This window comes from Plectropomus leopardus, chromosome 9, assembly GCF_026936395.1.
Source record: "Plectropomus leopardus strain MGB_pleo_1.0 chromosome 9, ASM2693639v1, whole genome shotgun sequence".
In the NCBI taxonomy this organism is placed as follows: Eukaryota; Metazoa; Chordata; class Actinopteri; order Perciformes; family Serranidae; genus Plectropomus; species Plectropomus leopardus.
Window position 1 is genome coordinate 292,598 of NC_142184.1, and position 24,880 is coordinate 317,477.

The 24,880-nt window shown below is 42.9% G+C and overlaps 1 protein-coding gene across 3 annotated transcripts; it reads right to left on the bottom strand.

The window, feature by feature from the left end:
• Nucleotides 1-664: 664 nt before the first annotated feature.
• Nucleotides 665-24,203, bottom strand: hdac6 (histone deacetylase 6). 3 transcript variants are annotated; one of them, XM_088081524.1, is made up of 29 exons: nucleotides 24,149-24,203; nucleotides 20,973-21,079; nucleotides 20,156-20,281; nucleotides 19,861-19,946; nucleotides 19,635-19,719; nucleotides 18,986-19,026; nucleotides 18,503-18,599; nucleotides 18,205-18,302; nucleotides 17,746-17,850; nucleotides 17,536-17,604; nucleotides 17,271-17,397; nucleotides 16,156-16,221; nucleotides 15,993-16,052; nucleotides 15,796-15,885; nucleotides 15,067-15,173; nucleotides 11,168-11,235; nucleotides 10,912-11,059; nucleotides 10,663-10,791; nucleotides 10,011-10,179; nucleotides 7,006-7,211; nucleotides 6,740-6,932; nucleotides 6,014-6,163; nucleotides 4,209-4,386; nucleotides 3,965-4,101; nucleotides 3,658-3,876; nucleotides 2,842-2,985; nucleotides 2,608-2,751; nucleotides 2,283-2,411; nucleotides 665-2,111 (listed from the first exon to the last, which is right to left on the bottom strand). In XM_088081524.1, exons 2-29 carry the CDS (start codon nucleotides 21,066-21,068, stop codon nucleotides 2,043-2,045), a joined length of 3,336 nt encoding a protein of 1,111 aa, XP_087937650.1. In that variant the 5' UTR covers nucleotides 21,069-21,079; nucleotides 24,149-24,203; the 3' UTR covers nucleotides 665-2,042. The 3 variants fall into 3 exon arrangements, with proteins under 3 accessions (XP_087937650.1, XP_087937652.1, XP_087937651.1); XM_088081526.1 differs by lacking the exon at nucleotides 24,149-24,203 and having other exon boundaries at nucleotides 20,156-20,276; nucleotides 20,973-21,059; XM_088081525.1 differs by lacking the exons at nucleotides 15,796-15,885; nucleotides 15,993-16,052.
• Between the last annotated feature and the right edge of the window lie 677 nt (nucleotides 24,204-24,880).

A 24,880-nucleotide genomic window follows, 5' to 3' on the forward strand; every position in this document is an offset into this window, starting at 1 on the left:
TATATATATATACACAGTATATATAATCATTGATTTATTTTTAATACAGTAATACAGTAAAATATAGTATATATTCAATAAAACTGTATTATATATATATATATATATATATATATATATATATATATATATATATATATATATATATATATATATAATACACAGACATATATAAACAGATAGACAGATAGAGGAAACATTTTAATGTTCCGTGATAAATACTTCTACACTACCAGGTGAAGTACAACTGAAGAGAAAATACTCTACATGTCTCGCATAAATGTCCTGCGTCCCACCGCTGGACAGACGGACAGGAAGACTTTCAATTTCCTGTTTCTGGAGCTTTCAGATCTCAGATCAGATCAGACCAGATTAGATCAGATCTCAGACCAGACCAGATTAGATCAGATCTCAGACCAGACCAGATATCAGACCAGACCAGATCTCAGATCAGATCAGATCGGACCAGACCAGATCCAGACCTGAGGATGAACTTCCTGCAGTGGGAAAATCATAATAAAAATAAAAGTTAAATCCTAAACAATCAAACTAAAGGAGAAATAATCAGTTTGAGTTTTCAGTCATTGATCTGTTTGATGAAACTGATTATTAACTATCATTCTCCTTATTGTTAATTAACTCTTAAAGATCCAGGAAACACAAATACAAACAAACATTTTATTGGTAATAAAACATTTACAAACACAATATTGCACTCAGACCTCTAATCTCCACCTGAACACCGACAGTCCACAAAACGAACGCGCCTCAGATCAAACCCGCCCGCTGACTCTCAAACCTCCGTCTGCAGCGTTCACGATCAAACGCACCCAGGAAACCACAGCTTCAGACTTTTCAAATTAAAGCTGAATAATAAAACCGACACAACTTTTCAATTAAAGAATAAAAAGTCAAAGGTGTCTGCAGGAACCTTTCAGACGTTCAAACTGTGGAAATCACAAGACAAAAGTGTCAATCTGTTTCAGTCAAATCTCATTTTCATTCTTTTCTTTCTGCTGCAAACAAACTTTTTACTTTTTGTTTTTAAAGCCATCAGAGCGACGTTCAGTGGCACAAACGCTCCCCCTCTTCCTCCGCCGCTGTGTTTGTTTGTTTGTTTTTGCTTTTTTTTTTAACAAGTGAAGGAGGGAGCTGAATGAACAAACTCTTATTTTAACACTTCCTGTCCTGGCTCCAGCTGATCACATGTGACACTTCCTGCAGCCACCGAAGAAGAATTTATGAAAAATAAACAAACAAATAAAAAAATCTGCAGATTTCTGTGTTGTTGTTTGTGGGCAGGGCTTCCTGGTGACATCATCCCTGCGCCTCTTCCTCTTCTCTTCTCAAAAATCAACGAGTCTTCTTGTTTCTGTGCAGGATTTTCAAAATAAAAGCACCCAGAGTCGCTGGTGATTTCGTTCACATTTTCAGGGAATCGAACCGACGACCTGCTGATGATGAAGATGATGATGAAGAGCACCGATCTGCATTAAAAAAATAAAAACACATCTTTTGTTTGTTTTTTGGCAGCTGACAGACAGGAAGCACCGAAGCTGCTGTTGGACTCCACGGCAACGCAGCGGTCCAATCACATCGATCAGAAGAGACGAGAACAGCTGTCAGGCTTCTTCACCGTCACACTGCTCCTCCTCCTCCTCCTCCTCCTCCTCCTCCTGCTCCTCCTCCTCCTCCTCCTGCTCCTCCTCTCAGCTCCTGCTCCTCCTCCTCTCAGCTCCTCCTGCTCCTCCTCCTCCTCCTCCTCCTCTCTGCTCCTCCTGCTCCTCCTCCTCCTCCTCCTCTCAGCTCCTCCTGCTCCTCCTGCTCCTCCTCTCAGCTCCTCCTCCTCCTCCTCCTCCTCCTCCTCCTCTCTCCTCCTCCTGCTCCTCCTCCTCTCAGCTCCTCCTGCTCCTCCTCTCAGCTCCTGCTCCTCCTCCTCTCAGCTCCTCCTGCTCCCCCTCCTCTCAGCTCCTGCTCCCCCTCCTCTCAGCTCCTGCTCCTCCTCCTCTCAGCTCCTCCTGCTCCTCCTCCTCCTCCTCCTCTCAGCTCCATGGGGGGATCTCCTCTCCAAACTTGGCGCAGTGAGCAGCATTTTTGGCTTCAAACAGAATCTGAAGGAGGAGAAAGTTTCAGTTTGACGTTTAAAGACGTGATTTTCATAATAATAATAATAATAATAATGATGATTCTGATGATCACTTGCTGGTGGACGTAAGTGTTATTGATAATAAATACATGACGTAATAATAATAATAATAATAATAATTACTACAAGGTCTCACCTGGTGGTGGACGTAGGCCTCACACAGGTAACACCACACGGACAGGTCACTGAAGCTCAGCACCAGCGGGTGTTCAGACACAACACCGTGACACACCATGTGCTCATTAACATAACGACCGCAGCACACCTGAGACAGCAGGGACGACAGGTGAGACGGCAGGGACAACAGGTGAGAGAGCAGGGACAATAGGGCAGACACAACAGGTGAGACAGCAAGGACAACAGGTGAGACAGCTGGAACAACAGGTGAAAAGATACATCAATAGGTGAGACACATCATTAACAGGTGGGACAGAGTGTGATGGACAGGTGGGACAGGTCACCTGGTAGCAGGTGAGACAGGTCCAGTTCTCAGCATCCGAGCCGCAGTCCTGACATGACTGGAGGACATCTATACCTGAGGGGGGGGGGGGCTTGACAGCGTCCAGGTGAGGACACCAGGACAGGGGGTCAACCATGTACAGAGTCTGAGGACAGAGACAGAGGGACAGGTCAGAGACATGGGGACACACAGAGACAGACAAACAGACTTTATGATAGCTAAATTATTGTCCCACGTCAGTCTGTCCTCCACAGATCAGCTCCAGAGACGTCTCAGGCTTCGACCAACCACACGCTCCCTCTGTCTCTGACTCCGCCCCTGCTCCCCCTGCAGCCTTGTCTCCATGGGCAACAGACTCTGTGGCTGCCACGGCAACAGCCTGTGAAGGGTTAATAATCTTTATCTAAGGATATAATCTTGATTTAATTATTCTATGTATCCATAATCTATATATAATCTAATGTAAACATCTACAGTATAAATAAAATAATCAATACTTAATTAATGTGGCTATAATCTATATATAAATCTACATATCTATCTATAATGAAATAACCATGATCATGCTAGACATAGTGAGTCTATATATCTATAATCTATACATAAAAATCTATATATCTATGACCTATACATAAAAATCTATATATCTATGACCTATACATAAAAATCTATATATCTATGACCTATACATAAAAATCTATATATCTATGACCTATACATAAAAATCTATATATCTATGACCTATACATAAAAATCTATATATCTATGATCTATACATAAAAATCTATATATCTATGACATATACATAAAAATCTATATATCTATGATCTATACATAAAAATCTATATATCTATGATCTATACATAAAAATCTATATATCTATGACCTATACATAAAAATCTATATATCTATGATCTATACATAAAAATCTATATATCTATGATCTATACATAAAAATCTATATATCTATGATCTATACATGATGAATCTACATATCTTATATCTATAAATAAATAGATGACTGCAGATTGCTGATTGACTTCCTGCTCACCTGAGGCTGAGTGCTCCTCTCTGATTGGCTCTGCTCAGGTCTGACTTCACCTGACTCCGCCGCCACGTCACCTTCACAGATGACCTTCTCCGAACTGAGGCGGACCTTCGGCCTGGCCCCGCCCACCCACGTGGACGTAGCAGGAGAGTGATTGGCTGAGATTTCACTGATGTCCAAACTGGCCAATCCCTGTGTGAGCTGCTCCAGCCCGCTCTCCGTCTGATTGGAGGAAAATCGACCAATAGGAAACATGAGATTCAGATTTTGTCATCTGTCTCCACCCAGATTTTAATTTGAAATAATTTACCGCTGCGTCCTCCGGTCCTGCATGGGGCAGCGGCGGTCTGTCCCTGCTGCTCGGCTCTGACTTCCTGCCTTTGCCTTTAGAACTACGTTTCCCACGATGCCTCGGGGAGGGAAGAGACGCCCGCACAGACTCTGGGACTGAACAAGGAGACAGGAAGTTATCAACAACAAAATAAAATCAGATGAAACAAAAACATATTCAAAACAAAAACAAAATCAGATAAAACAGGAAGTGCTGCACTCACTGTGTATCCTCAGCGACCTCCAGAAGGGGGCGTGGTGTCGGATGACCCCGTTGATTGTTGCCACGGCGCAGTGATGCGGAGGGGGGAGGGGCGTCACCAAGGAGGGAGGGGGGTCACCTAGCAACACGCTGGTGCACATCGCCATGGAATCGGATATCGACGTCAAGTTATAACCTCCCTGAGAGAGAGAGAGATCGCTTCCGTTAACTTCAGTTTAGAATGATGCACTTCATCTCACCACTTGAAACGGGGTGTGTTTGAACCCAGATGCAGTACGCCAAAACTCAGAGTCAGTTGGTAATGACTTTTATTAAGACCAACACAAACGAAGATCAGCTCACAGATATTCAGTTCGTTCTTCTGGCGGTTAGCCCAAACAATGTCTCTGGGAATCCCACGAAGCGAAGACACGAAGCATGAACCTACTGTGGCTGGAGAGCAGGAAACCCCGTAGCTCGACGAGCCGACAACACATGTGGGAACGTTGTCGGGGATAGCGCTGAGTCGTGGTCGGGGACAGGCAGAGGATCCGTAGCCGGGAAAACAGTCCGAAAGAATAACGGTACCGTCGAGGAGCAGGCAGGAGGATCGTCGTGGTCGAGCGGGGAGGTCTTTGCCAGTGGAGCCGTCAGATTTCCGGAACGCCGAATCGGAACACATGGTCGGGGACAGAAGGCAGGTAGGTACACGGGGAGGCAGGCGAAGAGAGCTGGTCGGGAACAGGCTGGGTCGGCAACAGGAAATCAGGCAGAAAAACGCTGGAGAGTCGTGCACAGTAGCAGAGGAACAATCTGGCAGTGAGTGAACGTGTTGGAGTGTCTTAAATACTGGACTGATTGATGATGAGCTGCAGCTGAGGGAGAGCGGGCTGCAGCAGTGGGCGTGGCTGGCAGGTAGAGCAGGTCAGAGTGAGGTGAGTGGAAAAACACTGGCAGTGAGGGGGAGGAGGAGAATGCAGGAACCATGACACCACTATTCACTTCTATTGAATTCACTTCACTTCACATCTGTTAACTTCACTTTACCTAAACTCACTTCACATCTATTCACTTCACTTCACATCTGTCCACTTCACTTTACCTAAATTCACTTCACTTCACATCTGTTCACTTCACTTTACCTAAATTCACTTCACTTCACATCTGTTCACTTCACTTTACTTAAACTCACTTCACATCTGTTCACTTCGCTTTACCTAAATTCACTTCACATCTATTCACTTCACATCTGTTCACTTCACTTTACTTAAACTCACTTCACTTCACATCTGTTCACTTCACTTTACCTAAATTCACTTCACTTCATATCTATTCACTTCACTTTACCTAAATTCACTTCACTTCACATCTGTTCACTTCACTTTACTTAAATTCACTTAACTTCACATCTATTCACTTCACTTATATTAAATTCACTTCACATCTATTCACTTCACATCTGTTCACTTCACTTCACATCTATTCACTTCACTTTACCTAAATTCACTTCACTTCACATCTGTTCACTTCACTTATATTAAATTCACTTCACTTCACATCTATTCACTTCACTTTACTTGAATTCACTTCACATCTATTCACTTCACTTCATATCTATTGACTTCATGTCAGGTCACTCTTCTGTATTTCTGACATTCACATAATCTCACAACCATTCACTTCACTTGATGTCCATTCACTTCACTTTAACTCACTTCAGTTGAATTCACACAAACTCTCAGTTTCACACATTTCTACACATCAGTTCACACACAGTGTTTGTGTGTGATTGTGTGTGTGTGTGTGTGTGTGTGTGTGTGTTTGTACCTCCAGTATGAGAAGGACCCGCCCCCCGGCCAGTGACATCAGCAGGTGTGTAAGGTGGGCGTATCCCTCTGGGGTCACATGATATCCACCCAGAGGATCCCCTCGAGCTGCATCGAACCCGGCCGACACCAGAACGAGCCCAGGGTTAAACTGCAACACCGACCAATCAGAGGAGAGGACGTCCACCAATCAGAGGAGAGGACGTCCACCAATCAGAGGAGAGGACGTCCACCAATCAGAGGAGAGGACACCGACCAATCAGAGGTGAGGACGTCCACCAAATCAGAGGAGAGGACGTCCACCAATCAGAGGAGAGGACACCGACCAATCAGAGGAGAGGACACCAACCGTGTGCGTTTCAGTGTATAGGTGTGGGTGTGTGTTTAAGTGTGTGTTTGTGTTTCAGTGTGAGTGTGTAAGTGTGTTTCTCAGTGTGATTGTGTGTGTATGTGTGTGCTTGTCTATGATTGTGTGTGTGTTTGTGTATGATTGTGTGTGTGTGTGTGTTTGTGTATGATTGTGTGTATGTGATTGTGTGTGTGTTTGTGTCATTGTGTGTGTATGTGTTTGTCTATGATTGTGTGTGTGTGTGTGTGTGTATGTCTATGATTGTGTGTGTGTGTTTGTGTATGATTGTGTGTGTGTATGTGTGTGTTTGTGTATGATTGTGTTTGTGTGTGTGTGTGTGATTGTGAGTGTGAGTGTGTGTGTGTGTGTGTGTGTCACCTCAGTGGCAATTGGCATGACGACCCTGTGAAAGGCAGCCAGGTAGTCGGAGTCGCCCATTCGCCCGCCACTCCACGCCACGTTCACATTAAAGCCCACCCCCTTGGACACGCCCACCCTGTCGGGGGCAGCGTCCTCTGAAGACGGGAAGAACGTCCCGTTGTCATAGCGATGGAGTGAGACGTAGAGGACGCTGCAGACGGAGAGAAACACCATCAGTTCAGTTCACTGTAACATACTTCCTGTCACATGACGTTCCTCCTCACCTTTCATCGTCTTCAAATATGTGCTGCGTCCCGTTGCCGTGGTGAACGTCCCAGTCCAGGATGAGGACTCGCAGCGGTGCATCTTGGGAGATTTTCTGAGCGTGGCGAGCAGCGAGCGCTGCCGTGTTGAAGAAACAGAAACCGCACGGAGAATCTCTCTCTGCGTGATGACCCGGCGGGCGCACGATCGCCACGCCGTTACTCACCTGCAGAGACGCACAGGGACACGTGCCATCATACAGGACACTGACGCCCAACAGACGGCCCGCGGGCCACATCTGGCCCCTGATAGGCCCCTGGTTAACTGACCATGAAAATAAAGTGACTGTGAATAGTTTTTGTCCTTTTAGTGCCCAGAAGGTGTCAGAGACATAAAACAGCAAAACAAAGTACCTGTGTGTTTCTCTGTGTGTTTCTCTGTGTGTTACCTGTGTGTTTCTCTGTGTGTTACCTGTGTGTTTCTCTGCGTGTTACCTGTGTGTTTCTCTGCGTGTTACCTGTGTGTTTCTCTGTGTGTTACCTGTGTGTTTCTCTGTGTGTTTCTCTGTATGTTACCTGTGTGTTTCTCTGTGTGTTACCTGTGTGTTTCTCTGTGTGTTACCTGTGTGTATCTCTGTATGTTACCTGTGTGTTTCTGTGTGTGTTTCTCTGTGTGTTACCTGTGTGTTTCTCTGTGTGTTTCTCTGTGTGTTACCTGTGTGTATCTCTGTATGTTACCTGTGTGTTTCTGTGTGTGTTTCTCTGTGTGTTACCTGTGTGTTTCTCTGTGTGTTTCTCTGTGTGTTACCTGTGTGTATCTCTGTATGTTACCTGTGTGTTTCTGTGTGTGTTTCTCTGTATGTTACCTGTGTGTTTCTCTGTGTGTTACTTGTGTGTTTCTCTGTGTGTTACCTGTGTGTTTCTCTGTGTGTTTCTCTGTATGTTACCTGTGTGTTTCTCTGTATGTTACCTGTGTGTTACCTGTGTGTTTCTCTGTATGTTACCTGTGTGTTACCTGTGTGTTTCTCTGTATGTTACCTGTGTGTTACCTGTGTGTTTCTCTGTATGTTACCTGTGTGTTTCTCTGTGTGTTTCTCTGTATGTTACCTGTGTGTTTCTCTGTATGTTACCTGTATGTTACCTGTGTGTTTCTCTGTATGGTACCTGTGTTTCTCTGTATGTTACCTGTGTGTTTCTCTGTATGTTACCTGTGTGTTTCTCTGTATGTTACCTGTGTGTTTTTCTGTATGTTACCTGTGTGTTTCTCTGTGTGTTTCTCTGTATGTTACCTGTGTTTCTCTGTATGTTACCTGTGTGTTTCTCTGTGTGTTTCTCTGTATGTTACCTGTGTGTTTCTCTGTGTGTTACTTGTGTGTTTCTCTGTGTGTTACCTGTGTGTTTCTCTGTGTGTTTCTCTGTGTGTTACCTGTGTGTTTCTCTGTGTGTTACCTGTGTGTTTCTCTGCGTGTTACCTGTGTGTTTCTCTGCGTGTTTCCTGTGTGTTTCTCTGTGTGTTACCTGTGTGTTTCTCTGTGTGTTTCTCTGTATGTTACCTGTGTGTTTCTCTGTGTGTTACCTGTGTGTTTCTCTGTGTGTTACCTGTGTGTTTCTCTGTATGTTACCTGTGTGTTTCTGTGTGTGTTTCTCTGTGTGTTACCTGTGTGTTTCTCTGTGTGTTTCTCTGTGTGTTACCTGTGTGTATCTCTGTATGTTACCTGTGTGTTTCTGTGTGTGTTTCTCTGTATGTTACCTGTGTGTTTCTCTGTGTGTTACTTGTGTGTTTCTCTGTGTGTTACCTGTGTGTTTCTCTGTGTGTTTCTCTGTATGTTACCTGTGTGTTTCTCTGTATGTTACCTGTGTGTTACCTGTGTGTTTCTCTGTATGTTACCTGTGTGTTACCTGTGTGTTTCTCTGTATGTTACCTGTGTGTTACCTGTGTGTTTCTCTGTATGTTTCTCTGTGTGTTTCTCTGTATGTTACCTGTGTGTTTCTCTGTATGTTACCTGTATGTTACCTGTGTGTTTCTCTGTATGGTACCTGTGTTTCTCTGTATGTTACCTGTGTGTTTCTCTGTATGTTACCTGTGTGTTTCTCTGTATGTTACCTGTGTGTTTTTCTGTATGTTACCTGTGTGTTTCTCTGTGTGTTTCTCTGTATGTTACCTGTGTTTCTCTGTATGTTACCTGTGTGTTTCTCTGTGTGTTTCTCTGTATGTTACCTGTGTGTTTCTCTGTGTGTTACTTGTGTGTTTCTCTGTGTGTTACCTGCGTGTTACCTGTGTGTTTCTCTGTGTGTTACCTGTGTGTTTCTCTGTGTGTTACCTGCGTGTTACCTGTGTGTTTCTCTTTGTGTTACCTGTGTGTATCTCTGTATGTTACCTGTGTGTTTCTCTGTATGTTACCTGTGTGTTACCTGTGTGTTTCTCTGTATGTTACCTGTGTGTTACCTGTGTGTTTCTCTGTATGTTACCTGTGTGTTACCTGTGTGTTTCTCTGTATGTTACCTGTGTGTTTCTCTGTATGTTACCTGTATGTTACCTGTGTGTTTCTCTGTATGGTACCTGTGTTTCTCTGTATGTTACCTGTGTGTTTCTCTGTGTGTTTCTCTGTATGTTACCTGTGTGTTACCTGTGTGTTTCTCTGTATGTTACCTGTGTGTTTCTCTGTATGTTACCTGTATGTTACCTGTGTGTTTCTCTGTATGGTACCTGTGTTTCTCTGTATGTTACCTGTGTGTTTCTCTGTATGTTACCTGTGTGTTACCTGTGTGTTTCTCTGTATGTTACCTGTGTGTTTCTCTGTATGTTACCTGTGTGTTTCTCTGTATGTTACCTGTGTGTTACCTGTGTGTTTCTCTGTATGTTACCTGTGTGTTTTTCTGTGTGTTACCTGCGTGTTACCTGTGTGTTTCTCTGTGTGTTACCTGTGTGTTTCTCTGTGTGTTACCTGTGTGTTTCTCTGTGTGTTTCTCTGTATGTTACCTGTGTGTTTCTCTGTATGTTACCTGTGTGTTTCTGTGCGTGTTACCTGTCCCGACAGGATGGTCTCCACGGCGCTGAAGCAGCACCCTGCAGCCAGCTTGGCGCACTGGAAGCTCTGGTTGTTGATGTAGATGGAGTTGAACTCGTTTCCCAGTTTGTGCAGATCTCTGGGCTTCATCCCTGCTGTGGCCTTTATCTGCTCTATGTGCTGCACACTGCACACGCGCACACACACATACACACACACGCACGCACACACACACACAATCTGCTCAGAGTGATATATTATATATAGATATGTAGCAGGTGCATGCTTCACTCTTTAAACAGGAACACATGATGGTTGTTAAGGGACTGTTGGTTATTTATGAGGCGGGGGGGGGGGGTTTACAATGGACCATTTTTTTCTTTAACATTTTGGGCTGTTTCTTAATGTTTAATAATTTTTCCCCTAAATTTGATAAATGGGATGTTTCCTGTTTCCTTTTCAGAATAAAAAAACATCTGAAAAAGTCTCTGTGATAGAAAAAAAAAGAAATAAAAATAATTAACAATAATAAATAATTAAACAGAAAATTAATAACATGTTTAAACGCTAGAGAAAACAAGCACATCTACTCTTTAGTTTCCACATCACGACTTCCTAACCAGTGAAGCAGGACGATCTGAGAACACGCCAACGCACCACGCCGACGTACCTGTGACACCTGGACAGCTCCTCCTCTGTTGCTAAGCGCACCGGTATCCGTTTGCAACGATCGACCAAGCCCAGCTGCTGATGTTTGGAGAAGATTTTAAAGATCCTCTGAGGCTGCTCAGGGTGATGTCTGCACAAACACACACACACACACACACACACACACACACACACACACACAGTCACGCTGTGTTATCACACACACACACAGAGGAAATACACACGGCATGACACACAGTTTGTCTCTCACCTGTCCCACAGGTTCAAGTGCTCCATCATCCTCTCATCATAAACCAGACCTGTTGTCGTGGAAACAGAGGGGGCGGGGTCGCTCTGTTTTGCGCTGTGCTTATTGGTTGTTGCTCTGTTGACACGCCCCTCAGCCAAGAGGCCGCCCTCTGCACAGGAAACAGGAAGTAAACAGGAGGAAAACAGGAAGTTAATGTTGAGCATTGTTATGTTGTGTGTTGGACCTTTCACAATAAAAGCTGTAACTGAAGTCTCACCGAGTGTCTGCAGAGCGGCCCAGTGAGGATACAGAGCAGAGAGCGCCTGAGAGATTGATTGCAGGGCGCTAAAACACACACACACACACACACACACACACACACACACACACACACACACACACACACACACACAGCATCAGTGATCAGTGATCAGTGTGAGTACTTGTACAGCAGTAAATATCACTGCTGCCACCTGCTGGACAACACACACACACACACACACACACACACACACACACACACACACACACACACACACACACACACTGTACTCTCCACACCACAGCCTGTGATGTGCTTTTACTATATCATTACTGGAATTTCCCATGTATTAAATTAGTTTGGTGTATTTGGTGTAAGTATTTTTAGTGTATGCTGTATGTGTGTTAGTTGAGTCTGAATTTTGCTCGACAACTGTCGAGTGTTTATTCTGGTTCCATCTGTCATTAGGGTTAGATGTGTCTCAGGTGTGTCTCAGGTGTTTCAGGTGTGTCTCACGTGTTTCAGGTGTGTCTCAGGTGTTTTAGGTGTGTCTCAGGTGTGTCTCAGGTGTTTCAGGTGTGTCTCACATGTTTCAGGTGTGTCTCAGGTGTTTTAGGTGTGTCTCAGGTGTTTTAGGTGTGTCTCACGTGTTTCAGGTGTGTCTCAGGTGTTTTAGGTGTGTCTCAGGTGTGTCTCAGGTGTTTCAGGTGTGTCTCACGTGTTTCAGGTGTGTTTCAGGTGTGTCTCAGGTGTTTTAGGTGTGTCTCAGGTATGTCTCAGGTGTTTCAGGTGTGTCTCACATGTTTCAGGTGTGTTTCAGGTGTGTCTCAGGTGTTTCAGGAGTGTCTCACGTGTTTCAGGAGTGTCTCAGGTGTTTCAGGTGTGTCTCACGTGTTTCAGGTGTGTCTCAGGTGTTTTAGGTGTGTCTCAGGTGTTTCAGGTGTGTCTCACGTGTTTCAGGTGTGTTTCAGGTATGTCTCAGGTGTTTCAGGAGTGTCTCACGTGTTTCAGGAGTGTCTCAGGTGTCTCAGGTGTGTCTCACGTGTTTCAGGTGTGTCTCAGGTGTTTTAGGTGTGTCTCAGGTGTGTCTCAGGTGTTTCAGGTGTGTCTCACGTGTTTCAGGTGTGTTTCAGGTATGTCTCAGGTGTTTCAGGTGTGTCTCACATGTTTCAGGTGTGTCTCAGGTGTTTCAGGAGTGTCTCACGTGTTTCAGGAGTGTCTCAGGTGTTTCAGGTGTGTCTTAGGTGTTTCAGGAGTGTCTCAAGGTTGTCTTAGGAGTGTCTCAGGTGTTTCAGGTGTGTCTCACGTGTTTCAGGTGTGTTTCAGGTGTGTCTCAGGTGTGTCTCAGGTGTTTCAGGTGTGTCTCACGTGTTTCAGGTGTGTTTCAGGTGTGTCTCAGGTGTGTCTCAGGTGTTTTAGGTGTGTCTCAGGTGTTTCAGGTGTGTCTCACGTGTTTCAGGTGTGTTTCAGGTGTGTCTCAGGTGTTTCAGGAGTGTCTCACGTGTTTCAGGAGTGTCTCAGGTGTTTCAGGTGTGTCTTAGGTGTTTCAGGAGTGTCTCAAGGTTGTCTTAGGAGTGTCTCAGGTGTTTCAGGTGTGTCTCAGGTGTTTTAGGTGTGTCTCAGGTGTGTCTCAGGTGTTTCAGGTGTGTCTCACGTGTTTCAGGTGTGTCTCAGGTGTTTAAGGTGTGTCTCAGGTGTTTTAGGTGTGTGTCAGGTGTGTCTCAGGTGTTTCAGGTGTGTCTCACGTGTTTCAGGTGTGTCTCAGGTGTTTCAGGTGTGTCTCAGGTGTGTCTCAGGTGTTTCAGGTGTGTCTCACGTGTTTCAGGTGTGTTTCAGGTGTGTCTCAGGTGTTTTAGGTGTGTCTCAGGTATGTCTCAGGTGTTTCAGGTGTGTCTCACATGTTTCAGGTGTGTTTCAGGTGTGTCTCAGGTGTTTCAGGAGTGTCTCACGTGTTTCAGGAGTGTCTCAGGTGTTTCAGGTGTGTCTCACGTGTTTCAGGTGCGTCTCAGGTGTTTTAGGTGTGTCTCAGGTGTGTCTCAGGTGTTTCAGGTGTGTCTCACGTGTTTCAGGTGTGTTTCAGGTATGTCTCAGGTGTTTCAGGTGTGTCTCACATGTTTCAGGTGTGTCTCAGGTGTTTCAGGAGTGTCTCACGTGTTTCAGGAGTGTCTCAGGTGTTTCAGGTGTGTCTTAGGTGTTTCAGGAGTGTCTCAAGGTTGTCTTAGGAGTGTCTCAGGTGTTTCAGGTGTGTCTCACGTGTTTCAGGTGTGTTTCAGGTGTGTCTCAGGTGTTTTAGGTGTGTCTCAGGTGTGTCTCAGGTGTTTCAGGTGTGTCTCACGTGTTTCAGGTGTGTTTCAGGTGTGTCTCAGGTGTGTCTCAGGTGTTTTAGGTGTGTCTCAGGTGTTTCAGGTGTGTCTCACGTGTTTCAGGTGTGTTTCAGGTGTGTCTCAGGTGTTTCAGGAGTGTCTCACGTGTTTCAGGAGTGTCTCAGGTGTTTCAGGTGTGTCTTAGGTGTTTCAGGAGTGTCTCAAGGTTGTCTTAGGAGTGTCTCAGGTGTTTCAGGTGTGTCTCACGTGTTTCAGGTGTGTTTCAGGTGTGTCTCAGGTGTTTTAGGTGTGTCTCAGGTGTGTCTCAGGTGTTTCAGGTGTGTCTCACGTGTTTCAGGTGTGTCTCAGGTGTTTCAGGTGTGTCTCAGGTGTGTTTGGTGTGTTTCAGGTGTGTCTCAGGTGTTTCAGGTGTGTCTCACGTGTTTCAGGTGTGTCTCAGGTGTTTTAGGTGTGTCTCAGGTGTGTCTCAGGTGTTTCAGGTGTGTCTCACGTGTTTCAGGTGTGTTTCAGGTGTGTCTCAGGTGTTTTAGGTGTGTCTCAGGTATGTCTCAGGTGTTTCAGGTGTGTCTCACATGTTTCAGGTGTGTTTCAGGTATGTCTCAGGTGTTTCAGGAGTGTCTCACGTGTTTCAGGAGTGTCTCAGGTGTTTCAGGTGTGTCTCACGTGTTTCAGGTGTGTCTCAGGTGTTTTAGGTGTGTCTCAGGTGTGTCTCAGGTGTTTCAGGTGTGTCTCACGTGTTTCAGGTGTGTTTCAGGTATGTCTCAGGTGTTTCAGGTGTGTCTCACGTGTTTCAGGTGTGTCTCAGGTGTTTCAGGAGTGTCTCACGTGTTTCAGGAGTGTCTCAGGTGTTTCAGGTGTGTCTTAGGTGTTTCAGGAGTGTCTCAAGGTTGTCTTAGGAGTGTCTCAGGTGTTTCAGGTGTGTCTCACGTGTTTCAGGTGTGTTTCAGGTGTGTCTCAGGTGTTTTAGGTGTGTCTCAGGTGTGTCTCAGGTGTTTCAGGTGTGTCTCACGTGTTTCAGGTGTGTTTCAGGTGTGTCTCAGGTGTGTCTCAGGTGTTTCAGGTGTGTCTCACGTGTTTCAGGTGTGTTTCAGGTGTGTCTCAGGTGTTTCAGGAGTGTCTCACGTGTTTCAGGAGTGTCTCAGGTGTTTCAGGTGTGTCTTAGGTGTTTCAGGAGTGTCTCAAGGTTGTCTTAGGAGTGTCTCAGGTGTTTCAGGTGTGTCTCACGTGTTTCAGGTGTGTTTCAGGTGTGTCTCAGGTGTTTTAGGTGTGTCTCAGGTGTGTCTCAGGTGTTTCAGGTGTGTCTCACGTGTTTCAGGTGTGTTTCAGGTGTGTCTCAGGTGTGTCTCAGGTGTTTTAGGTGTGTCTCAGGTGTGTCTCAGGTGTTTCAGGTGTGTCTCACGTGTTTCAGGTGTGTTTCAGGTGTGTCTCAGGTGTTTCAGGAGTGTCTCACGTGTTTCAGGAGTGTCTCAGGTGTTTCAGGTGTGTCTCACATGTTTCAGGTGTGTCTTAGGTGTTTCAGGAGTGTCTCAAGGTTGTCTTAGGAGTGTCTCGGGTGTTTCAGGTGTGTCTCAGGTGTGTTTCACCTGTTACCTGTCAGATGGAGCGGTGGGCGGAGTCAGAGGAGGACAGGCTCCTCCTAGCAGAGCTCTGACACAGGCTGCAGCGCCCTCTGCTGTCGACTGCAGGTTATAACCTCCCTGTACCAGCACACAGGCCATACTCATATACATACAGGATATATACAGTATTTACACTCATGTACATATACTGCATGTGTGCGTAGTTATTTACTTTACATAAAACACTGCCGAAGTCTGTACCTGTACGTGTACACTTATATATATGTATATATATATATATATACGTGTATATATATATATATTTAAAATAAAAATTATAAATATATATATATATATATATATATATATATATATATATATATATATTTACAAAGTATTTAGTATTTACACTCATGTACATATACTGCGTGCGTGCGTGTGTGTGTGTGTGTGAAAGATGTAAAACAGGTTTTTAAGCACTCAAAACTTAAAAGTGAAATACATTTTAACATTTTACTTTTGTTTATCATGTGAAATTTATTTTGGAATTTAAAAAAGCTATTAGATGTTTTTAACAGGATTCAGAGAATAGCACCTCAGTGAAATGTCTCCGTGTAATGACAGAAGCAAAGAAATCATGTGACGAAAAAATAATTGCTTCATTGATTAGATAACATGCCAAAGGAATCACAATTCAACACCCAAAAAATATAAATTTAAACTGTTATTCTTCATAAAACGTCTTGAAACAGGTTTTTACCTCCAGAGCCAGAACGAGTCGACCTTCAGCCAAACTCATCAACATGTGAGTCAGAACATGGAAACACTGAGGACTCACACACATCTCCCCCTGACACACACACACACACACACACACACACACACGGCGTCAGATATCTGAACATAGATAAACATACTGAACTCTCTGTATCTGATCTGAGGTCTGCAGATTTTTACCTTCGGATCTCCGACTGCAGCATCAAATCCAGCAGAGACCAGAACCAGCTGAGGCCCAAACTGACACACACACACACACACACACACACACACACACACACTTATATCATTACATCATCATCTGACAGCAGTCACTCTGTGTGTGTGTGTGTGCGTGTATTACCTCGTAGGCTACAGGCAGCAGCAGCTGTTGAAAAGCTGCGATGTAATCAGCGTCCGTCATCCCCGTCTGAGGGATCAATAACACATCAAACCAATCAGTGATCTGTTCTGGATCAATATATGATGAATTTGATTTTCAACCAACAGACAAAACTGTGAACTCTCCCTCTGAACAGTGTCGGTGTGCCGGATGGTGTGATCGTATCATTCTGTGGACTCGCTTTGAGGTCAGAGGTTTTTGTAGGTCCCTGAACGCAGCATGAGCTCATTTTTTTTCCTCAGCAGCAGTTTGTCACTGGCAGGGTGGATTATTGATCTGTCGATCTGTTCACAGCTGATCAGATCAGTTCAATGGTGTTTGTAAGTGAAAGCAAAGTTTCACATTTTCACTTTGAATGCGTCTGACGTTCTGCTGCGTGTGTGAAAGAACTTAAAAAGTGTGAAAAAATGTGAGCATTGTTAACGGAAAAAAGTGTGAAAAGCCTGACCAGCATAAACAGTGTAAAAAAATGAAGTGTGAGTAGTGCCAACTGTGAGAAGTGTGAACAGTCTAAACAGTGTGAAAAGTTACAAGTGTGAAAAGTGTGAAAAGTGTGAACAGCCTGAACAGTATGAGAAGAAAGAGTGTAAACAGTGTGAACAGTGTTAACAGTGTGAATGGTGTAAACAGTATGAGAAGAGAGTGTTAACAGTGTGAACAGTGTTAACAGTGTGAATGGTGTAAACAGTATGAGAAGAGAGTGTTAACAGTGTGAACAGTGTTAAAGTGTGAGAAGAGAGAGTGTTATCAGTGTGAATGGTGTAAACAGTGTGAATGGTGTTAACTGTGAGAAGAGAGTGTTATCAGTGTGAATGGTGTAAACAATGTGAATGGTGTTAAGTGTGAGAAGAGAGAGTGTTATCAGTGTGAATGGTGTAAACAGTGTGAATGGTGTTAACAGTGTGAGAAGAGAGAGTGTTATCAGTGTGAATGGTGTAAACAGTGTGAATGGTGTTAACAGTGTGAGAAGAGAGAGTGTTATCAGTGTGAATGGTGTAAACAGTGTGAATGGTGTTAACAGTGTGAGAAGAGAGAGTGTTATCACTGTGAATGGTGTAAACAGTGTGAACGGTGACCTTGTTCCAGGGCAGGTTGATGTTTTTGCCTTCAGCACGGCCGCTGCCAATAAACTGACTGTCTGACTCCGACAGGTGAGGCCAGAACGACCCTTGCTCGTACCTGTGGACACTAAAGTACAGCACACTGACACACACACAGGTAACACACACACACACACACACACACACACACACACACACATACACACACAGAGTTTTAACTGGGTGTATTTGGGACACAGAGAGCAGAATGTGTGAGCAGGATGGAGGATCAGGAGGTCACCTGGGGTCGTCTTGGAACAGGTACTGGATCCCCTGACCATGATGGACATCCCAGTCCACTATCAACACCCTGACACACACACACACACACACACACACACACACACACACACACACACACACACACACACACACACACACACACACACAGATTAGTATTGGGTGTCGGAGTGGCCGTCAGCCAATCAGAGCAGCGTACGGTCACACCTACCTGCTGACTGAGTGTCTCTTCTGAGCGTATCGAGCTGCGATCGCCACGTTGTTGAAAACACAGAAACCGTTAGACTCGTTAGACTGAGCGTGATGACCCGGAGGTCTGAGAGACAGACAGAGTGACAGAGACAGAGGGACAGAGGGACAGAGACAGAGGGACAGAGACAGAGACAGAGGGACAGAGACAGATGGACAGAGAGACAGAGACAGAAACTATTAGTTCAACAACAATAACAGTCTTCATTCAATTTCCCTAAAAATGCTTTTAATGTGAACAGGAGCAGCAGGAAATGATTTAACAGCTGGGGTAAACGCGCAGATTAATGGGACGCTCTGTGTGTGTGTGTGTGTGTGTGTGCGTGTGTGTATGTGTGGCTGGTCCCAGTTTAACCCTGTTTGTTCCAGCATGATGTTTTTACGAGCAGCGTCTGAGCACACCACCAGAGGCTGCAGTTACCTGACAACAGCGAACCCGTTCCTGAGGTCGTAGGTCATCACCTGATCCACGAGCTGGAGGACTGAACCCACCGCTGACACACACACCTGGAAGGACTCCTGACACACACGCGCACACACACACACACACACACACACACACACACACAGAAACATTAACAGATGTTGTCTTGTGTTTGAACTGACTGGTCCCTCCTTTTGGTCAGCAAGTATGTGTGTGTGTCTGTCTGTGTGCGTGAGTGTGTGTGTGTGTGTGTGTGTGTGTCTGTCTGTCTGTGTGCGTGAGTGCGTGTTCTTACAGGATGGAGGTAAACAGAGTCGTATTTCTCAGAGAGAGCCTGAAGTTCACTTTGTGTCATTGTCTGAGTTGACCTCATCAGATCCACATACTGTTTCCTACAAACACACACAGAACATCAGAGTAGAACCCAGCAGAGTGCAGCAGAGTGCAGCAGAGTGCAGTAGAGTGCAGTAGAGCGCAGCAGAATGCAGTAGAGTGCAGTAGAGCGCAGCAGAATGCAGTAGAGTGCAGTAGAGCACAGCAGAGTGCAGCAGAGTGCAGTAGAGCGCAGCAGACTGCAGTAGAGAGCAATAGAGCGCAGTAGAGTGCAGTAGAGCACAGCAGAGTGCAGTAGAGTGCAGCAGAGCGCAGTAGAGCGCAGTAGAGTGCAGCAGAGCGCAGCAGAGTGCAGTAGAGTGCAGTAGAGTGCAGCAGAGTGCAGTAGAGTGCAGCAGAGTGCAGTAGAATAATGTGAGAGTGTTAGAGGACAGTAGAGACATACGTGTGAGCGAGCAGCAGCTCTTCCTCTGCAGCGTCTCGAGGCTGAAACACAGCAAAGTCTCATCAGGTTTTCAGACACTTTTAAGATTTCTGTCTCAGAAACAAACTGCTGTGTGAAGCCGAACGGAGAGAACAAATAAATCTACAGTAATAATGATATTTAACCCTTTACTGCCCGCTTTAATGTCACACACATTCCTTTCACTCTGCACAAAAAATGCACTTTTCAAAATCAAGCTTTAAAAAATATTATACATTTACATGATTTCTACTTTCATTGAGTTTATGTTTTAACTAACATCAGTCCTAATCATAAATATCAAATATTCATTATTTTTCAGAATTTTAACCCTTTAAATGTCAGGTTTTTGTGATGATGCCACTATGTTTTCATATGGAAAAAAAGGAGAACTATTTTAAATATCCTCCATGCTCGGTAGATGTTCCTTTGCTGCTGACAGTCTGTGGTGTGTCAGTGATCAGAGGCACTGACGGAGACCTTCACCTGGTGGAAACAACACGTCCGGCTTCAGCCTCACAGTTACTGTTCGACTGGTTCATCTGTTCTTCACATCATCACACACTTCAACATGTGCACAAGAAAATGAGGACAGACAGACAGGTGGACAGAGACAGACAGGTGGACAGACCTCCACTGTGACGCAGTGAGACAGCAGCTCCTGTCTCTGCAGCTCCTCCATGATGGACGTCACTCTGTCAGGACTCTCTGCATGACTGAAACAACAACAACAACAACAGACAGGTGTCAGGTGTCGTTGCCTAGTCTGTGATCATCAAACAGGTGTGTGTGTGTGTGTGTGTGTGTGTGTGTGTGTGTGTGTGTGTGAGACAGACAGACAGGTGTCAGCTGGTTACCTGTCGTCCCACAGGTTCTTATGACGAGTGAAGATTTCTGAGTAAACCAGACCTGTTCCACTGACCCAGGACCTGCTGCTCAGATCCTAACACACACACACACACACACACACACACACACACACACACACACACACAGACACACACAGACACACGCACACACACACACACACACACACACACACACACACACATTTACTTTATATTACAATTATACTTCGGTCTGCAGCATCAGAGCGACGGACAAACCTCAAACCTCCCAACAATCAATGAAAGTGTGTCACTGTTTTCTCACCAGCGTGTTCAGTCTGTCGCTCAGCTGCTCCTCCTCTCTGCTCCTCTCCATCCTCCCTCTTCTCTTCACCTCCTGCAGAGCACCTCCTCCTCTCCTCTCCTCCTTCTCTTTACTGCTGCCGCTGCTCTGAAAGCACAAACAGGAACATTTAAAGCTCCTTTCTACTCCTCTCTGCTCCTCTTCACTCCTCTGCTCCTCTTTACTCCTCTCTGCTCCTCTTTACTCCTCTGCTCCTCTTTACTCCTCTCTGCTCCTCCTTACTCCTCTGCTCCTCTTTACTCCTCTCTGCTCTTCTTTTTTCTCCTCTGCTCCTCTTTACTCCTCTCTGCTCCTCCTTACTCCTCTGCTCCTCTTTACTCCTCTCTGCTCCTGATGAACAGTGTGTGTGTGTTCAGAGTGTGTGTGTGTGTGTGTGTGTGTGTTCAGAGTGTGTGTGTGTGTGTGTGTGTTCAGTGTGTGTGTGTGTGTGTTATCTGTTATTTTATGAATTAATCTCTGGTCTGTGAAATATTAAAGTTAAAAACAGGAAAATAATCGGAGTGTTTTCAAACGTTGGTGATAAAAGGCGGAGTTAATAATTCAGGATGATTTGATGAGAAAAAGGACAAAACATCAGTTTTGAAAGTATCGTCCTCAAATCTCCTAATTCTGATAAATCTGTAATCTGTGCTCAAGTATCAGGCTCAGTCACTCTGACCAACAACAAAATGATCACATTTCTACATAAATAATAATAATTAAAACAAAATAATGAATAAAGTTTGTAAATGAGTCATTTCCTGTCTGATCACTCCAGTCCTGCAGTCGGCTGACTGACCTGAGGGGACGGACGAGGGGACGGACGAGGAGACAGACGAGGGGACCTCCTGATGGACTTCAGTCCAGATCCTGAAGAGTCTGATCCAGACGACATCTCTGACCGACCTGATCAACATCAACATCAACATCAACAATAACAAAAACAACATCAACAACAACAACAACATCAACAATAACAAAAACAACATCAACAACATCAACATCAACAACATCAACAACATCAACAACAACAAAAACAACATCATCAACAACAACATCAACAAAAACAACATCAACAACAACAACATCAACAATAACAAAAACAACATCAACATCAACAACAACAACAACACCAACAATAACAAAAACAACAACATCAACAACAGCAACAACAACGTCAACATCAACATCAACAATAACAAAAACATCAACATCAACAACATCAACAATAACAAAAACAACATCAACATCAACAACAACAACAACACCAACAATAACAAAAACAACAACATCAACAACAGCAACAACAACGTCAACATCAACATCAACAATAACAAAAACATCAACATCAACATCAACATCAACAACATCAACAATAACAAAAACAACATCATCAACATTAACAATAACAAAAAACAACATCAACAACATCATCAACATCAACAATAACAAAAACAACAGCAACAACGTCAACATCAACAATAACAAAAACATCAACATCATCAACATCAACAATAACAAAAACAACAGCAACAACGTCAACATCAACAATAACAAAAACATCAACATCAACAACATCAACAATAACAAAAACATCAACAACAACAAAAACAACATCAACAACATCAACAATAACAAAAACATCAACATCAACAACATCAACAATAACAAAAACAACATCAACAACAATAACAAAAACATCAACATCAACATCAACAATAACAAAAACATCAACATCAACATCAACATCAACAACATCAACAATAACAAAAACAACATCAACATCAACAACATCAACAACATCAACAATAACAACAAAAACAACATCAACATCAACAACATCAACAATAACAAAAACAACATCAACAACAACAACAACGACAACATCAACATCAACAATAACAAAAACAACATCAACATCAACAACAAAAACACCAACAATAACAAAAACAACAACATCAACAACAGCAACAACAACATCAACATCAACATCAACAATAACAAAAACATCAACATCAACAACATCAACAATAACAAAAACAACATCATCAACATCAACATCATCAACAATAACAAAAAACAACATCAACAACAACATCAACAACATCATCAACATCAACAATAACAAAAACAACATCAACAACAGCAACGTCAACATCAACAATAACAAAAACATCAACATCAACAACATCAACAATAACAAAAACATCAACATCAACAACAACAAAAACAACATCAACAACATCAGCAATAACAAAAACATCAACATCAACAACAACATCAACATCAACAATAACAAAAACAACAACATCAACAACAATAACAAAAACATCAACATCAACATAAACAATAACAAAAACATCAACATCAACATCAACAACATCAACAATAACAAAAACAACATCAACATCAACAATAACAACAAAAACAACATCAACATCAACAACATCAACAATAACAAAAACAACATCAACAACAACAACAACGACAACATCAACAAAAACAACAAAAACAACATCAACATCAACAACAACAAAAACAACATCAACAACATCAACATCAACAAAAACAACATCAACAATAACAAAAACAACATCAACATCAACAACAACAACACCAACAATAACAAAAACAACAACAGCAACAACGTCAACATCAACATCAACAATAACAAAAACATCAACATCAACAATAACAAAAACAACATCAACAACAACAACAACATCAACAATAACAAAAACAACATCAACAACAACAACAAAAACATCAACATCAACAACAACAAAAACAACAAAAACATCAACAACATCAAAAACAACATCAACAACAACAGCAACAACAACAACAGCAACATCATCATCAACAACATCAACAACAACAACAACAACAAAAACAACATCAACATCAACAACAGCAACATCAACAATAACAACAACATCATCAACATCAACAACAACAAAAACAACATCAACAATAACAAAAACAACATCAACAACATCAACATCAACAACATCAACAATAACAAAAACAACATCAACAACATCAACATCAACAACATCAACAATAACAAAAACATCAACAACATCAACAACAACAAAAACAACATCAACATCAACAACATCAACAATAACAAAAACAACATCAACATCATCAACAATAACAAAAACATCAACAATAACAACAACAACATCAACATCAACATCAACATCAACAACAACAACAAAAACATCAACATCATCATCAACAACAACAACAACAACAACAACAACAACAGCTGTTTACATCATTCATCAATCAGCTGATCGCTTCTTTAATCAACTGATAAATCATCAATGAGTCCAAACAGTTCACTGAGGCAGGGGACAGCTGAGGACAGCAGGGGACAGCAGAGGACAGCAGAGTAGAGCAGGGTAGAGAAGGGGACAGCAGGGGACAGCGGCGGTCAGTGGGGGACAGCAGGGGACAGCTGGGGACAGCAGGGGACAGTGGGGGACAGCAGGGGACAGCGGGGGACAGCAGGGGACAGCGGGGGACAGTGGGGGACGCTGAGTGGGCGATAAAATCAATAATTAATCTGAATGACTTCAAAGACATTTTCTTTAATTTTCGTTTTTTTGGTGAAAAAAACATTTTGACGAAACGTTTGTTGATTTTTTGGACAGCGATTAAAAAATCATCATCATCATCATTTTATTATATATTTTAACACCAGCTCAGATCTCACATTTAACTGTTTGTGGCTCATTGACTTCTTCCCATTTATCATTACTTCACTGTGTATTAGTACTGCAGTATTTGTGTCTGTGTGTGTGTGCGTGTGTATGTCTATGTATTAATACTGCAGTATTAGTGTCTCTGTGTGTATAAATATTGTCTGTCGGTCGAGTTGTCTTCTCTGTCACATTATCATGATGACGGTATGTGATAATCAATGATTAATAATCGATAATAATCGATATTAAAGGATAAACTCACCGCAGTTTCTGTTTCTTCTTCTTCTGTTTTTCTCTGAGCGCCAACTGAACGCTGTCGCATACATGTGACGTCATCGCGGGCGTCGGCGCGCGCGCCCGGACCTAAAACGGTTAACCAATAAACTGATTGAATTATTGATTGTTCTTCTGTTTTCCGATATATTGATTTTTATTTTTTCTCTTTCTTATTTGTTTGGCTTTTTTTAGTTTCTCTTCGAAAAAAAACATCAATATTTATCATCAATTTGATTCAATTTGTAATCAAACTTAATAAATCTGCTTTAATTATTCTTTAAAAAATCTGAAAATATTCATGAAATCAGCTCTGAACTCTGAAGATGAAACAGTGAAGCTGATGCAGGATTTTTATTCTGTAATGAAATATTATTATTTATTTATTCATATAAAGTGTCATTTTTTAAAATATTAATATTAATATTAATAAAAACATATGCTATGATTTCGTCTATAGTCCTAACAGAAGCCTTTTATTAATGTCATATAAAGTTTTGAATGTTTCAGACTGAATATTTTTGTTTTTATTTTTAAACATCTGGAGCAAAAGATTTCATATTTAATAAGCAATAATGGAGATTTGTCTCAGATATGAAAGTTACTATTTACAAACTAAAACTCAAAGACGTGAAAACAAAAAGTGATATTTCTGTGAATATTTTGTGAATATTTAAAGACACAGTGTTTAAATCCATGAAAACATGTTTGAAATCATTTA